Below are 16604 nucleotides of genomic sequence, written 5' to 3'. Positions count from 1 at the left end.
TGATGCAACTGGTATTTTTTTTTAAATATTTATATGTTTACCGTAGTAAATTTAATTAAAAAAAAAGAAATTTGCACTGTATTTAAAACATAACAAATTTAATATCTTTTTCAATACCATGATAAGTGCTGTTTGGGTATGGAGCCGGTTAAATTTGCCTACCTTCTTCAAGCAGTGGGGGACAAAATTGAAAAAGATGGGAGAGCTCCCATATAAATTTAAGATAAAGAGCTTTTCAAAGAAGGGACCATATTTAAAAAGGTTTTTTTGGGTACAGAGTACAAATTTCAGATCTTGAAAAAAGAGTTTAGAGATCAAGTTTCAGTAAATAATATATACCATCTTTGAATTGCAATTCAGAACTGCAGCTGCAGCTCTAAATTCAAAGTTGTTGGTTCTGAAGTATGATGAGGTTTGATTTAAAAAAATGCTCTCTAAAATCTAAATTTGAATAAATTTTTATAAATTACATTTATTTCCGGAAGGTGTAGCAAAGCACAACGGGTCAGCTAGTATTTCATAAAATAATTTCGAAAAATTACCAAAGATAATAATACCAAATAAGTCGAACCGTTTGATCTTATTTATTCATCGTTCATCACTCGAAGAGGCTTATCCATCGTGTTATGAATGTAAACAATGTTCACTTATCTGGCATTAGATTCTCGGAAGTGAATAGAATTCAAATCATACAAACATAATTCAATTCCAAGTTTGTTAATAGATGTATAAATTTTCCGGAAAATGGGCCGATGGAAATAGCTTTTGCTTCAGGTCAAATTCACAGTAATCTACCCAGCTCAATCAATTGATCAGATGAAGGTGGAACTAATTACAGGAACCAGTTTTCCTAATACCAGGTCAAACGAACTTCAAAGAACCCTTCAATCTGGATGGCGTCCAGCAGCGAAAATCTACCGGCCGTCCGTGCAGTCAGAGCTGACTGATTGACAGTTCAATGCAGCAGAACGTCGGAAACTATTCCAGGTACATATACACTCCGCGCGAACGTGTAAGCAATTTCCGATATGTGGTAATGCCATTTTCTCAGCGTGTCATTTGAGTTCACAGACAGATGCTGGTCCGTCGAATCGCGAGTGAGAAATTTCCCGCCCAGTTGTCCCCTTTTAGTAACTGGCCACGAGATCCGATCTAATCGATAGCACTTCAGTCAATCAATCATAGAACCTGTCATTGTAGGAGGTTCCGCCCCTTAAAACTAGAACCCAGAATGATGATGAACCTCAATGGGAGCTTACCTTCACGCAGCGTGACGAAATAATAGGACTCCTTTGAAGGTGCACTGTGCCCGAGCGAGTTGACGGCGAGCACCCGAAAGCTGTACACGGTGAACGGAAGCAGCCCGGTCACCTGAATCGAGCCCACCGTTCCGTTGGTCCAGATCGGGTCCACCTGGTCCCAGTCACCATTTTCGCCGACCCTGCAACACAGAAAAAAATAAATTTGGTTGATTACTATTCAGATGGATGAAAGTAAGTAAGAAGTGTGAAAAATTAGGAGGAATAAAAAAAAAAAATGAATTCAAACAAGTACTTTTAACACTAAATTGTCAACTCTCAACTCACATCTCAAAATTTTCGAAACTCAACTCTAAACTCTCTACTCATAACTGTCAACTCTCAACACTCAATTCTTAACTGTCAACTCTCAACTCTAAACTTTTAATTCTCAACTCTCAAAATGTTCAACTCTCAACTCTCAACTCTCAACTCTCAACTCTCAACTCTCAACTCTAAACTCCAAACTTTAAACTCTCAACTCTCAACTCTCAACTCTCAACTCTCAACTCTAAACTCTAAACTCTCAACTCTCAACTCTCAACTCTCAACTCTCAACTCTCAACTCTCAACTCTCAACTCTCAACTCTCAACTCTCAACTCTCAACTCTCAACTCTCAACTCTCAACTCTCAACTCTCAACTCTGAACTCTCAACTCTCAACTCTCAACTCTCAACTCTCAACTCTCAACTCTCAACTCTCAAATCCCAAATCAACTCTAAACTCTAAACTCTCAACTGTCAAATCTCAACTCTCAACTCTCAACTTTCAACTCTCAACTCTCAACTCTTTACTCTCATCTCTCAATCTCTCAATCCCAAATCAACTCTAAACTCTTAACTTTAACCTCTAAACTCTCAACTCTTAACTCTTGACTCTTGACTCTGCACTCTTGACTCTTGACTCATGACTCTTGACTCTTGAATCTTGACTCTTGACTCTCAATTCTTGATTCTAAACTCTTGACTTTTGACCCTTGGCTCTTGATTCTTGACTCTTGACTCTTGACTTTTGACTCTTGGCTCTTGACTCTTGGCTCTTGACTCTTGACTCTTGACTCTTGACTCTTGACTCTTGACTCTTGACTCTTGACTCTTGACTCTTGACTCTTGACTCTTGACTCTTGACTCTTGACTCTTGACTCTTGAATCTTGACTCTTGGCTATTGACTCTTGACTTTTGACTCTTGACTCTTGACTCTTGACTCTTGACTCTTGACTCTTGACTCTTGACTCTTGACTCTTGACTCTTGACTCTTGACTCTCGACTCTTGACTCTTGACTCTTGACTCTTGACTCTTGACTCTTGACTCTTGACTCTTGACTCTTGACTCTTGACTCTTGACTCTTGACTCTTGACTCTTGACTCTTGACTCTTGACTCTTGACTCTTGACTCTTGACTCTTGACTCTTGACTCTTGACTCTTGATTCTTTACTCTTAACTCTCAACACTCATCTCTAAACTCTCAACTCTGAATTCTCAACTCTCAACTCTCAACTCTCAACTCTCTACTCTCAACTCTCAACTCTCAACTCTCAACTCTCAACTCTCAACTCTCAACTCTCAACTCTCAAATCTCAACTCTCAACTCTCAACTCTCAACTCTCAACTCTCAACTCTGAACTCTTAACTCTAAATTCGAAACTCTAAACTTTCAACTCTTAACTCTTGACTCTCAACCCTCAACTCTGCACTTTCAACCCTTAACTCTCAACTCTCAACTCTCAACTCTCAACTCTCAACTCTCAACTCTCAACTCCCAACTCTCAACTCTCAACTTTTAACTCTCAACTCTCAACTCTCAAATCTCAACTCTAGACTCTTGACTCTTGACTCTTGACTCTTGACTCTTGACTCTTGACTCTTGACTCTTGACTCTTGACTCTTGACTTTTGACTCTTGACTCTTGACTCTTGACTCTTGACTCTTGACTCTTGACTCTTGACTCTTGACTCTTGATTCTTTACTCTAAACTCTCAACACTCATCTCTAAACTCTAAACTCTGAATTCTCAACTCTCAACTCTCAACTCTCAACTCTCTACTCTCAACTCTCAACTCTCAACTCTCAACTCTCAACTCTCAAATCTCAACTCTCAACTCTCAACTCTCAACTCTCAACTCTCAACTCTCAACTCTCAACTCTCAACTCTGAACTCTTAACTCTAAATTCGAAACTCTAAACTTTCAACTCTTAACTCTTGACTCTCAACCCTCAACTCTGCACTCTCAACCCTTAACTCTCAACTCTCAACTCTCAACTCTCAACTCTCAACTCTCAACTCCCAACTCTCAACTCTCAACTTTTAACTCTCAACTCTCAACTCTCAAATCTCAACTCTAGACTCTTGACTCTTGACTCTTGACTCTTGACTCTTGACTCTTGACTCTTGACTCTTGACTCTTGACTCTTGACTCTTGACTCTTGACTCTTTATTCTTGACTCTTGACTCTTGATTCTTGACTCTTGTCTCTTTACTCTTGACTCTTGACTCTTGACTCTTGACTCTTAACTCTTGACTCTTGACTCTTGACTCTTGACTCTTGACTCTTGACCCTTGACTCTTGACTCTTGACTCTTGACTCTTGATTCTTGACTCTTGACTCTTGACTCTTGACTCTTGACTCTTGACTCTTGACTCTTGACTCTTGACTCTTGACTCTTGACTCTTGACTCTTGACTCTTGACTCTTGACTTTTGACTCTTGACTCTTGACTCTTGACTCTTGAATCTTGACTCTTGACTCTTGACTCTTGACTCTTGACTCTTGACTCTTGACTCTTGACTCTTGACTCTTGACTCTTGACTCTTGACTCTTGACTCTTGACTCTTGACTCTTGACTCTTGACTCTTGACTCTTGACTCTTGACTCTTGACTCTTGACTCTTGACTCTTGACTCTTGACTCTTGACTCTTGACTCTTGACTCTTGACTCTTGACTCTTGACTCTTGACTCTTGACTCTTGACTCTTGACTCTTGACTCTTGACTCTTGACTCTTGACTCTTGACTCTTGACTCTTGACTCTTGACTCTTGACTCTTGACTCTTAACTCTTGACTCTTGACTCTTGAATCTTGACTCTTAATTCTTTACTTTTGATTCTTGGCTCTTGACTCTCGACTCTTGACTCTTGACTCTTGACTCTTGACTCTTGATTTCTTGGCTCTTGACTCTTGACTCTTGAATCTTCATTCCTGATTTTTCTTTTAAGATTTTTAAGTCCTAAATTATGACCCTCTGGATTTTAATTTATGATTTCTTTTGGTGCTTGAAGACTTTTTTTTGTGTTTTTTGAAATGCTGTTTGAAAAAATCAAGTTCAACATGAATTGAAAGTTTCAAATTACAAGTACTTCGGCAAGTGTATGTTGTTATATTTATAAGCATTGAAGATCATCTAGAAAAGCTTCTCTTCCCATTTCTTATGCAGCATGCTATTTCTCGCACCCACACTGACATCCACACCCACTTGCCAGGAAAAACCGACAGCACATGAACTCTTACCCGGCGAAAAGTGCACATTGCTCTGCCCGAAATCCTTGGTGAAAACTAAAAGCTACGATGGTGGCTAACCGAATTCGGCAGCAATAAATTTTTCCCTCGCAAGCTGTAAATAAAAACACCTTCCCTGAGATGCCGTTTGGTTTGGTTAGGTTTGGTCTGACTCTCAATCGTTCCCGGGGAAGTTTATTTCGGTGCCAGTTTTTTCTTTCATTTTTTTTTTATTCAAACGATTCCCATCCCTTCCCGATGATGCTGGGCTAGGGTTAAAATTTCTATTTCCTCTATTCTGCCAGGCAGCACCATATTATAAAGAGCGACTGCACCAGAGATGGAAAATCGTGAAACACATATAAATAAGACTTAAAAGCGAAAAGTCGTGCCACTTGAGCCTCGACAGCAGCATCCGCCAGGAATGGGAGCTTTAGTCGATGATCAGGCAGGCAAGCGTCACCCGGGAGGACTCGGATCAGGCAGGTATTCCCAGAGCTTCACTTTAACAAGCACACAAAGTGGGTGGAAAAAATATATTTATTAATCCCTCCGGGCGTCATGGTTTGTGGCAATTTTTTCTAGGTTCGAAATACTTTTTCCCGTCGCAGCTGCATAATCCAATTAGAATAACTGATTTGAATGCATGGATGACAAAGTTGGAGAGGAAAAAACTGCATAAATTTAGCTAGAATAGAAAATAAATCGAGAAGCTGAGATTAGAGCTGCCACCGAGCTCAAATCTGGACGTGGGCTTTCCAAGTTGTGAGGAATCCACTCTCCTTTTGCTGGGAAGTGCTTGCATTCAACTGTTTCAATTTTATTTGATTTGAAAAGTCTCTATTTCAGAAATTTGTAGTCTTATTCAATCATTTAAGACAGTTGACACTTTTCAGATATAAAGACTTGAATTATACGATTTTTCACATTTTACTTTTGAAGGTTTAAAATTTTTTTAAATGCTCCAAATCAAAGATCATTTGAATTTATATGATAATTTTAATCCTATAACTTTTAAGACTTTTACGACTTTTCAGACTTTTGATATTTTTGAGACTTTTAAGACTTTTGAGACTTTAAAGACTTTCAAGACTTTTAAGACTTTCAAGACTTTTAAGACTTTTAAGACTTTTACACTTTTAAGACTTTTAAGACTTTTAAGACTTTTCAGACTTTAAAGACTTTTAAGAGTTTTAAAATTTCTAAGACTTTTGAGACTTTTGAGACTTTTAAGACTTTTAAGACTTTTAAGACTTATAAGATTTTTTAGAATTTAGACTTTTAAGACTTTCAAGACTTTTAAAACTTTTATACTTTGAAGAATTTTAAGACTTTTAAGACTTTTAAGACTTTTAAGACATTTAAGACTATTAGGACTTTTAATACTTTCAAGACTTTCAAGACTTTTAAGACTTTTAAGACTTTTAAGACTTTTAAGACTTTTAAGACTTTTAAGACTTTTAAGACTTTTAAGATTTTTAAGACTTTTAAGACTTTTAAGACTTTTAAGACTTTTAAGACTTTTAAGACTTTTAAGACTTTTAAGACTCTTAAGACTTTCAGACTTTAATTGTTTTATGACTTTAAAGACTTTTAAGATTTAAAATACTTTTGGGACTTTTAAGACTTTTAAGAGCGTTAAGACTTTTAAGACTTTAAAGATTTTTAAGATTCTCAATTTTTTATGACCTTTTAGAGTTTTCCGACTTTTTAGACTTTTAAGACTTTTAAGACTTTTAAGACTTTTAAGACTTTTAAGACTTTTAAGACTTTTAAGACTTTTAAGACTTTTCAGACTTTTCAGACTTTTAAGACTTTTAAGACTTTTGAGACTTTTAAGACTTTGAAAACATTTAAGACTTTTCAGACTTTTAAGACTTTTAAGACTTTTAAGACTTTTAAGACTCTTAAGATTTCTAAGACTTTTTAGTATTTTAAGACTTTTAAGATTCTTAAGACTTTAATAACTTAAAAAACTTTTAAGACTTTTAAGACTATAATGATTTTTAAGACTTTTAAGACTTAAGACTTTTAAGACTTTTAAGACTTTTAAGACTTTTAAGACTTTCAAGAATTTTAAGAATTTTAAGACTTTTAAGATTTTTAAGATTTTTAAGACTTTTAAGACTTTCAAGGTTTTTCAGACTTTTAGGATATTCAAGACTTTTAAGAATTTTAAGACCTTTAAGACTTTTAAGACCTTTAAGACTTTTAAGACCTTTAAGACTTTTAAGACCTTTAAGACTTTTAAGACCTTTAAGACTTTTAAAACTTTTAAGACTTTTCAGACTTTTGAGGCTTTTATGATTTTTTAGACTTTGAAGACTCTTAAAACTTTTAAGACATTTAAGACATTTAAGACTTTTAAGACTTTTAAGACTTTTAAGACTTTTAAGACTTTTAAGACTTTTAAGACTTTTAAGACTTTTAAGACTTTTAAGACATTTAAGACTTTTAAGACTTTTAAGACTTTTAAGACTTTTAAGACTTTTAAGACTTTTAAGACTTTTAAGACTTTTAAGACTTTTTAAACTTTTAAGACTTTTAAGACTTTTAAGACTTTTAAGACTTCTAAGACTTTTAAGACTTTAAAGACTTTTGAGACTTTTAAGACTTTTAAGACTTTTAAGACTTTTAAGACTTTTAAGACTTTTAAGACTTTTAAGACTTTTAAGACTTTTAAGACTTTTAAGACTTTTAAGACTTTTAAGACTTTTAAGACTTTTAAGACTTTTAAGACTTTTAAGACTTTTAAGACTTTTAAGATTTTTAAGACTTTTAAGACTTTTAAGACTTTTAAGACTTTTAAGACTTTTAAACTTTTAAGACTTTTAAGACTTTTAAGACTTTTAAGACTTTTAAGACTTTTAAGACTTTTAAGACTTTTAAGACTTTTAAGACTTTCAAGACATTTAAGACTTTCAAGACTTTTAAGACTTTTAAGACTTTAAGAACTTTTAAGACTTTTAAGACTTTTAAGACTTTTGAGACTTTCAAGACTTTTAAGGCTTTTAGACTTTTAACATTTTCAAGACTCTAAGACCTCTTAAATTTTTAAGACTTTTAAGACTCTTATGAGTTTTATGATTTTTAAAAGTTTCAAAACTTTGAAGACCTTGTAAAGTTTTAAGGCTTTGAAGACTTTCAAGTTATTTAAGACTTTTATTACTTTGGAATTTGGAGTGTTTTATGATTTTCATACTTGAAATTTTTAAGTTTTCAAAAATGTGATTGTGATCTTTTCGGGAAATCAATACTTGAACGTTTTGAATGACATTTTTTGAGAGCTTTTAGACCTCTTAGAGTTTTGATGCATTAGAAACTTTGGTTTTTTGATATTTCGTAGATTTTGTTTATTTTCAGGGTTTTGAAAATTTAAATACTTTACCAGAAATTTTTTTTTCATTTGATTATATTTTTGACAACTTAAAAATTATGGAATTCTGAAACTTTTTGACTCCTTAAAAATTTGGGAGCATTTGAGAATTTCTATGATTTCGGTAAAATGAAATTGAGTTCAAATAGTAGATGGTAATTCAATATGATTTTAGGTCTTTGATAAATTAAAGACTTTAGTTGTTAAAACAAAGATTACTTATTTTTTGAGAATTTTTGGAAATTTTGAACCTTGAACTCCAATTTTGGTTATCCAGAATTTTGAAGTTAGAATTTGAAACATTGTAAACTTACTTTTCTAAATTTTAATTCCCTTCGTTAAAGGTTTTATATTTCCATGAAGTGTTTACGTAATTTGAATTAGGTGAGAATTGTGAGAAATTTTTGTATGATGCGGTTATTAATCATGCACAGCTTCCATTTGAATCATTTTTCAGCTTCCATTTGAAAACTTTTCCGGACTCCGGCGAATAAACAGTTTTCCCGGAATTCCCTGGACTCTATCAAGAGTTCATCTAGGAAGGTTCTGCGCACTAAATAGTTCACTTTAAATAGCTATGCAGCGTTTATTGTGTTGAAATGCCTTTGCTCTGACAGGATTTCAGCTTCGGGTTTTGTGAGTGACGGTGGTGGGGCCACAGGGATACGTTACTTATGCCTTTCTTCTAGGCCGAGAACCAGAGTGTGTCTGAAATTGTGTGAATGGTGCTAAGAAAAACCTCATTCTGAATGTTTCATTTCTTGGGAAGATATCTGGTGTTGGTTTTGCTCGGTTCGGATTCTCCTTCTGAGCATTTCGGCCCACGCCCTTGGAGAAACGTCAAAAATCCTTGGCAGCAAGAAATATTAATCTTTCATACGTGAAAATTTCCTTCCTTAAGTGAGAGTGCTTTCTGCGGTCGGCCGAATGCAGTTTCGGTTGTTGAATATTTAAATTTGAGAATCAAGACTGTACAATTTCCAGCACGAGAAGGAACAATTCCAAAATTTGAACTATCAGAACGATGGGGAGTCAAAAACAACAGAAACCTGTTAACAATTCCGGACGCTGTCATTCTGATTATTTCAAACTGTCGCTAAGCAATTTGCTGCATTTTTCATGAAATGGATGATTTCCTGCTTAATTATGGATGGAAACCATGGCTCGGGATTGTTCGATGGTAGTTTTTGTGCAGCTCAAAAACCGCTTTCGAAAAAAAATCGGCGGCTATGCGGTTTGAACATTCAGATCCCCTCGACCGAGGAAGTAAAACCAAATACTCTCACTTGGAAGTGCGGATCCTGATGATAGTGATTTGGTTTTGGCAACTTAACCAAACAAACTCGTCAGCCCATTTGCTTTCTCTTGATTTTTCTTTTAAATTTTTGGAATGGAAGTTCATTCGTTCATTCAATTCAACTGCAAGGAATTTTACAGGGGAGTAATTCAAGTTTAAGTCTTGTTATAACTGGAGTTTAGCTTAGGGTTAGCGAGATTTCATTGAAAAGCAAGCATTGTTCTTTTGAAACTTATTAAATTGACTGAATTGTCGAACTTATTACTGTCTGGACCAGAGGGGGCCAAACCTAAGCCCTCGAGTCCCTGGTCGTTCCTCTGGAGACTCAGTGGAGGGTGGGCACACAAGGCCTTCTTTTCTGGCTAGCTCGATCTTGAGCAGGAACGGAGCTCCTCAAGGTCGGCTTTCACAAAATTGCTGATCAAGGACCCGTCGGATATAGTTAAACACACTACCGCTGTAAAAATTAGATTTAATGTTTTTTATTTGGATACCTGTGTGTTGTGTGTAGTGTGTGATCGTTGGGCCGGCCTTTGCTGCTGCTGCTGCTGCTCCTCGGAACGCTCTGGGATGTGGATTTGTTGTGGCTAGGCAGTCGACGAGAATTGGCGATCACGATGCCAATCCCTCATCAACTCCTCAGGCCGGAACGGAGAAAGGGCTCCGTTCAGCCTACCAACCAGTGAACTCCTATTGGGAGGTCTCCTTCTACCCGGGCGGATCTTGGCTAACCAATCTGGTCCGAAGAGCAGACGTGTGGTACCAGATTGGAACTTGGTCGTAGCGAACTAGTCCTGGATGGCATAAGACTTATGCTATGAACTTTTGGGTCCTGGTGGATAATGCAAAACACATGTTTCCCTAGAGGACTACCGTTTTCCAAAAAGGTTGTTCAGTATCGTGCTTTTACCTGATTCGTCTATCGTTTTCGTCACTTGTATATTTTTCCGTTGATTTTTATAATGACCGATACACTTGTTAACGACTAAGTATATCACTTTTTGATGACTTTTTTGTAACGTTCGATCGAGGTATGGTGATCTCCGATCTTAACGTGTCAGTGAATCAAGCGGAAAGAACCCTATTTTTTTAGTATTTCTGGTAGCTTACCTCCCAAAGTTCTGCATTATACCAGATTTTTAGCGACTGGACTAATTAGCTTTTTTAATTTGTGCGTTCTCAGTTATCTCGTTCTAGTACAGCATTTTGTGTATTTGTTTCAGTGTACCTGTGTTAACATGTTGTGTTCTTGTGAGTCCTGTATTATATTTTAACTAATCCTACCTTGCTCTGATGAAATAATATATTGAATAATTAACATACATTGAACAATAAACAATTAATTAAAGCAAATAAACAAATAACGACTTACTTTATGAAAGCTTTACCGAGTTAAATATCGCAACGGTAACAAACTATTATAAAAATAAAGAAGCGAATCATGCGTGTATTGATTCTCACCACCTTTATTATGTATTCTGTGAACTGAAACAACTGCATCAACATTTTCAACCATTGCGAACATAGGATGCGCGTTGATGCTTTACACAGCAAATGTTATGGCTTCTATGGCGACCGTCAAAAATGGAATCATCGATTTGCAGCAGATGATAGTTTGAAATTTAAAATATTAGCAAATTTGAGAACGTATTCCAGAAAAGATATACAAAAATGTTCTTCTGCTCAGCTTTGCTTAAAACAAAATGTTGACAAAATCCATCCACATTTCAAACGAAGTAATTCTATCTTAGAAAAAAGGGATAATAATACCGGCAATACCGAAACCGATAACCGGTTATACCGCGATATCTTCCCAATACCTAATACCGGTTATACATCTTCTCAAACCTGGATTTAACGGTTTAGGGAAATCAACCTAATTATGTGAAGAAAATTTCAAGCTTTTAGGGCTTTGAAAGTTTTTTAAGCATTTTAGCATTTAAACAATGTACAAAGAAAAAATCACCTGGTCCTGATGGCCTCAATTACGAGTTTTATATTAAACATTTTAATATTATAAAGGAGGATCTTGTTAAGATTTTTAACGATTTACTGTCAGGTAGTACACGGCCCACGAAAGATTTTAGTTCTGGCATAATAACACTCATACACAAACAAGGATCCAAATCAGATTTGAATAATTATAGACCCATAAGTATGTTAAACTGTGATTACAAATTATTTGCTAAAATTTTAGCAAACAGAATAAAAAGGCATTTAGATGATATTTTGGGGCCAGAGCAAGCCGCTTGTAGGGAAAACTGGTCATGTTCTAGAAATCTCATGGATTTGAGAAGAGTTATTTTAAGAGCAAATGAAACATTGAGGTTTAAAGGAGCTCTTGTAAGTATAGATTTAGAGAAAGCGTTTGATAATGTGAATCAAAACTATTTGTGGAAAATTCTAGAGAAATTTAACTTTCCTACGACTATGATTCAGTGCATTAGAAATTTGTATTTGTCAGCTACATCCCGCGTTCTATTTAACGGATTTTTAACTAGTAATATAAACATTCAAAGATCAGTTAGGCAGGGTTGCCCATTGAGTATGTATTTATTCGCTTTGTACATAGAACCTTTATTACGCAAGATAAGTAGTACTATCCCAGGATTATTGATTTATGATAAATTTTTAAATACTATTGCCTACGCTGATGATATCAATGTTTTGATTAAAAATGACTTAGAGTTCGATTCCCTAATAGAATCATTGATTGTTTTGCTCATTTTGCTGGAATCAAAATGAACCAAAGCAAATCGGTTTTCATGAGGATTAACAAGTGTCAGCTAGGACCGCAAATGATAAGAGAAGTAAACTCAATAAAAATTCTGGGAGTTGAATTCCATCCTAAAATTTCGGATATAATTAATATGAACTTTGACCGTTTGATAAAAAATATAAATAATCTGTTTTATGTTCACGGATCGAGAAATTTGAACTTATACGAAAAAGTTTGGTTTATAAACGTGTTTGCTTTATCAAAGCTATGGTATATTGCGCAAATTTTTCCACCTACTAAAAAACAAATTGCTAAAATTAAAATGTCAGTTGGCAAATTTTTATGGAAAGGATATATTTTTAAGGTGAACAGAGATCAACTTTACCTAGCATATAATGATGGAGGCATAAAACTAGTCGATCCAGAATCGAAAGCAAAATCCTTGCTTATAAAAAATATAAACTATAGTTGTAGTGGAGAAAATAATGTAAATGAGTTCTATTTGTTTGACTATTCCAAACTGCACATGCTAACTTTAAACTTTAGAGAGTGGATCAATCAGGCTAAATATTTTAAAGAACACCAAACGGATTTGAATACATGTGCATTAATTTATAACAGATTTATAACCGAAAAAAATATAATTCCAAAGGCACAATCTGATCATCCAACATTAAAATGGAATATAATCTGGAAAAATTTAAATTCAAATTTTGTATCGTCTGAAGACAGAACAAGGCTTTTTGTTTTATGTAATGATTTGATTCCTAATAAAGAAAAACTTTACGCTTACAATATCGGAAGACTGAATACCACCTTATGTGAAAAATGCCATCAAAATGATAATAATTACCACAGAATGTCAAAGTGTAATGCAGCTAAAATAGTAACAGATTGGGTAAAAAATTTGATAAGGAAAAAGTTTAAGATAAACCTATTAGAACTAGAAGATTTTTTGTCAGTAGATATTGATGATAATAATAAAAATGAAAAAGCAGCAATGTGGATGACGATTCGTTGTATTTCCCATTGTATAAAGCATTTCCCAAACGCGGATTTGTTCATGTTAAAAAAAGAAATTAGAGAAATGAGATGGGAGAATAGAAAGCGATATGAAAAATGTTTTGGTCAAAAGCTTAATATCTGTTAGGAAATTAAAGGAAAGGACAGGTTAAGGTCTTTATTGTAGCATAGCTCTGATGTAATTTAGATTAATTTTAATTCCTCAATAAAAAAAAAAAAAAACCGATAACCGGTTATACCGCGATATCTTCCCAATACCTAATACCGGTTATACATCTTCTCAAACCTGGATTTAACGGTTTAGGGAAATCAACCTAATTATGTGAAGAAAATTTCAAGCTTTTAGGGCTTTGAAAGTTTTTTAAGCATTTTAGCATTCAAAATTTTTTGTGGGTTCTCAAAGGAATTCGAGGGAACTTTAATAATGCACCCTAATTAAAAGCCACTTTTAAAGTTTTAGAGTAATTGTATAATGTATGCTATTTGTTTGAAAAAAAAAATCTCGATATAATGACCACCCTCATCTGATAAGCAACTCAGCTCTTGGTGGGAATTCTGTATAACATTCATCAGCTTTTCGGGCATAATTGCGGCTATTTTGATCGTTTATTAGCTTCAAGCTCGTCAATGTTTTTTGGTTTGCTGGAGTAAACTTTAGTTTTAAAATTTACCCCCATTAAACCCCGATAACGAGGAGGCCAATCAAAATGGCAGAATCCTGTGTGTATGGATTAAACCGACCCAAGTTCATGCGATAAAAATAAAAACAAAATCGTCGATTAGCGAATTGAGACAACAGTTTGATCATCAAGCGGGTTGAGAGGACAGCTTGATATAAACAAAAAAAATCATCGATAAGCGACTTGAGAGGACTGCTTGGTTATCAAGCTGGTTGAGAGAACAGCTTGATATCAATGAAAACATCAACGATAAGCGAATTGATAGGACTGCTTGGTGATCAAGCTGTTTGAGAAGACAGCTTGACATTTATGAAAAAATCACCGATTAGCGAGTTAAGAGGACAGCTTGTTGACCAAGCGGATTGAGAGGACAGCTGGGTATAAATGAGAAAATCACCGATAAACGAATGGAGAGGACGGTTTGGTGATCAAGCGGGTTGGGAGGACTTCTTGATATAAATTCATTCATCGGTAAGCGAGTTAAGAGGACAGCTTGATATAAATTGAAATCTCCGATAAATGTAATTTTTGTCATTTTTGTCATTTTTTTCATTTTTGTCATTGTTGTCATTTTTGTCATTTTTGTCATTTTTATCATTTTTATCATTTTTGTCATTTTTGTCATTTTTGTCATTTTTGTTATTTTTGTCATTTTTGTCATTTTTGTCATTTTTGTCATTTTTGTCATTTTTGTCATTTTTGTCATTTTTGTCATTTTTGTCATTTTTGTCATTTTTGTCATTTTTGTCATTTTTGTCATTTTTGTCATTTTTGTCATTTTTGTCATTTTTGTCATTTTTGTCATTTTTATCATTTTTGTCATTTTTGTAATTTTTGTAATTTTTGTAATTTTTGTAATTTTTGTAATTTTTGTAATTTTTTTAATTTTTGTAATTTTTGTAATTTTTGTAATTTTTGTAATTTTTGTCATTTTTGTAATTTTTGTAATTTTTGTAATTTTTGTAAATTTTGTAATTTTTGTAATTTTTGTAATTTTTGTAATTTTTGTAATTTTTGTAATTTTTGTTATTTTTGTTATTTTTGTAATTTTTGTAATTTTTGTAATTTTTGTAATTTTTGTAATTTTTGTAATTTTTGTAATTTTTGTAATTTTTTTTAATTTTGTAATTTTTGAAATTTTTGTAATTTTTGTAATTTTTGTAGTTTTTGTAATTTTTGTAATTTTTGTAATTTTTGTAATTTTTGTCATTTTTGTCATTTTTGTCATTTTTGTAATTTTTGTAATTTTTGTAATTTTTGTAATTTTTGTAATTTTTGTAATTTTTGTAATTTTTGTAATTTTTGTAATTTTTGTAATTTTTGTAATTTTTGTAATTTTCATAATTTTTGTAATTTTTGTAAATTTTGTAATTTTTGTCATTTTTGTCATTTTTGTCATTTTTGTAATTTTTGTCATTTTTGTAATTTTTGTAATTTTTGTAATTTTTGTAATTTTTGTAATTTTCGTAATTTTTGTAATTTTTGTAATTTTTGTAATTTTTGTAATTTTTGTAATTTTTGTAATTTTTGTTATTTTTGTAATTTTTGTAATTCTTGTAATTTTTAATTTTTGTAATTTTTGTAATTTTTGTAATTTTTGTAATTCTTGTAATTTTTGTAATTTTTGTAATTTTTGTAATTTTTGTGATTTTTGTAATTTTTGTAATTTTTGTAATTTTTGTAATTTTTGTAATTTTTGTGATTTTTGTCATTTTTGTAATTTTTGTAATTTTTGAAATTTTGTAATTCTTGTTATTGTTGTTATTTTTGTAAATTTTGTTATTTTTGTAATTTTTGTAAATTTTGTAATTTTTGTAATTTTTGTAATTTTTTTTTTGTAATTTTTGTAATTTTTGTAATTTTTGTAATTTTTGTAATTTTTGTAATTTTTGTAATTTTTGTAATTTTTGAAATTTTTGTCATTTTTGTCATTTTTGTCATTTTTGTCATTTTTGTCATTTTTGTCATTTTTGTCATTTTTGTCATTTTTGTCATTTTTGTCATTTTTGTCATTTTTGTCATTTTTGTCATTTTTGTCATTTTTGTCATTTTTGTCATTTTTGTCATTTTTGTCATTTTTGTCATTTTTGTCATTTTTGTCATTTTTGTCATTTTTGTCATTTTTGTCATTTTTGTCATTTTTGTCATTTTTGTAATTTTTGTCATTTTTGTCATTTTTGTAATTTTTGTCATTTTTGTCATTTTTGTCATTTTTGTCATTTTTGTCATTTTTGTCATTTTTGTCATTTTTGTCATTTTTGTCATTTTTGTCATTTTTGTCATTTTTGTCATTTTTGTCATTTTTGTCATTTTTGTCATTTTTGTCATTTTTGTCATTTTTGTCATTTTTGTCATTTTTGTCATTTTTGTCATTTTTGTCATTTTTGTCATTTTTGTCATTTATGTCATTTTTGTCATTTTTGTCATTTTTGTCATTTTTATCATTTTTGTCATTTTTGTAATTTTTGTAATTTTTGTAATTTTTGTAATTTTTGTAATTTTTGTAATTTTTTTAATTTTTGTAATTTTTGTAATTTTTGTAATTTTTGTAATTTTTGTCATTTTTGTAATTTTTGTAATTTTTGTAATTTTTGTAAATTTTGTAATTTTTGTAATTTTTGTAATTTTTGTAATTTTTGTAATTTTTGTAATTTTTGTTATTTTTGTTATTTTTGTAATTTTTGTAATTTTTGTAATTTTTGAAATTTTTTGTGATT

At 32.4% G+C, this 16604-nt stretch overlaps 1 protein-coding gene across 1 annotated transcript in view; it reads right to left on the bottom strand.

Moving 5' to 3' along the window:
• LOC129760719 (tyrosine-protein phosphatase 99A-like) overlaps positions 1–16604 on the bottom strand; it is a 352268-nt gene that overhangs the window by 137716 nt on the left and 197948 nt on the right. Inside the window, exon 6 of the mRNA XM_055758409.1 lies at positions 1260–1441. Within this exon, the coding sequence (XP_055614384.1) occupies positions 1260–1441 (182 nt within the window). The remainder of the gene's footprint in view (positions 1–1259; positions 1442–16604) is intronic.

This window comes from Uranotaenia lowii, chromosome 1 (genome assembly GCF_029784155.1).
Source record: "Uranotaenia lowii strain MFRU-FL chromosome 1, ASM2978415v1, whole genome shotgun sequence".
Classification (NCBI taxonomy): domain Eukaryota; kingdom Metazoa; phylum Arthropoda; class Insecta; order Diptera; family Culicidae; genus Uranotaenia; species Uranotaenia lowii.
Note: the sequence above shows the minus strand (reverse complement) of the source record. Positions and strands in the feature narration are given on the sequence as shown.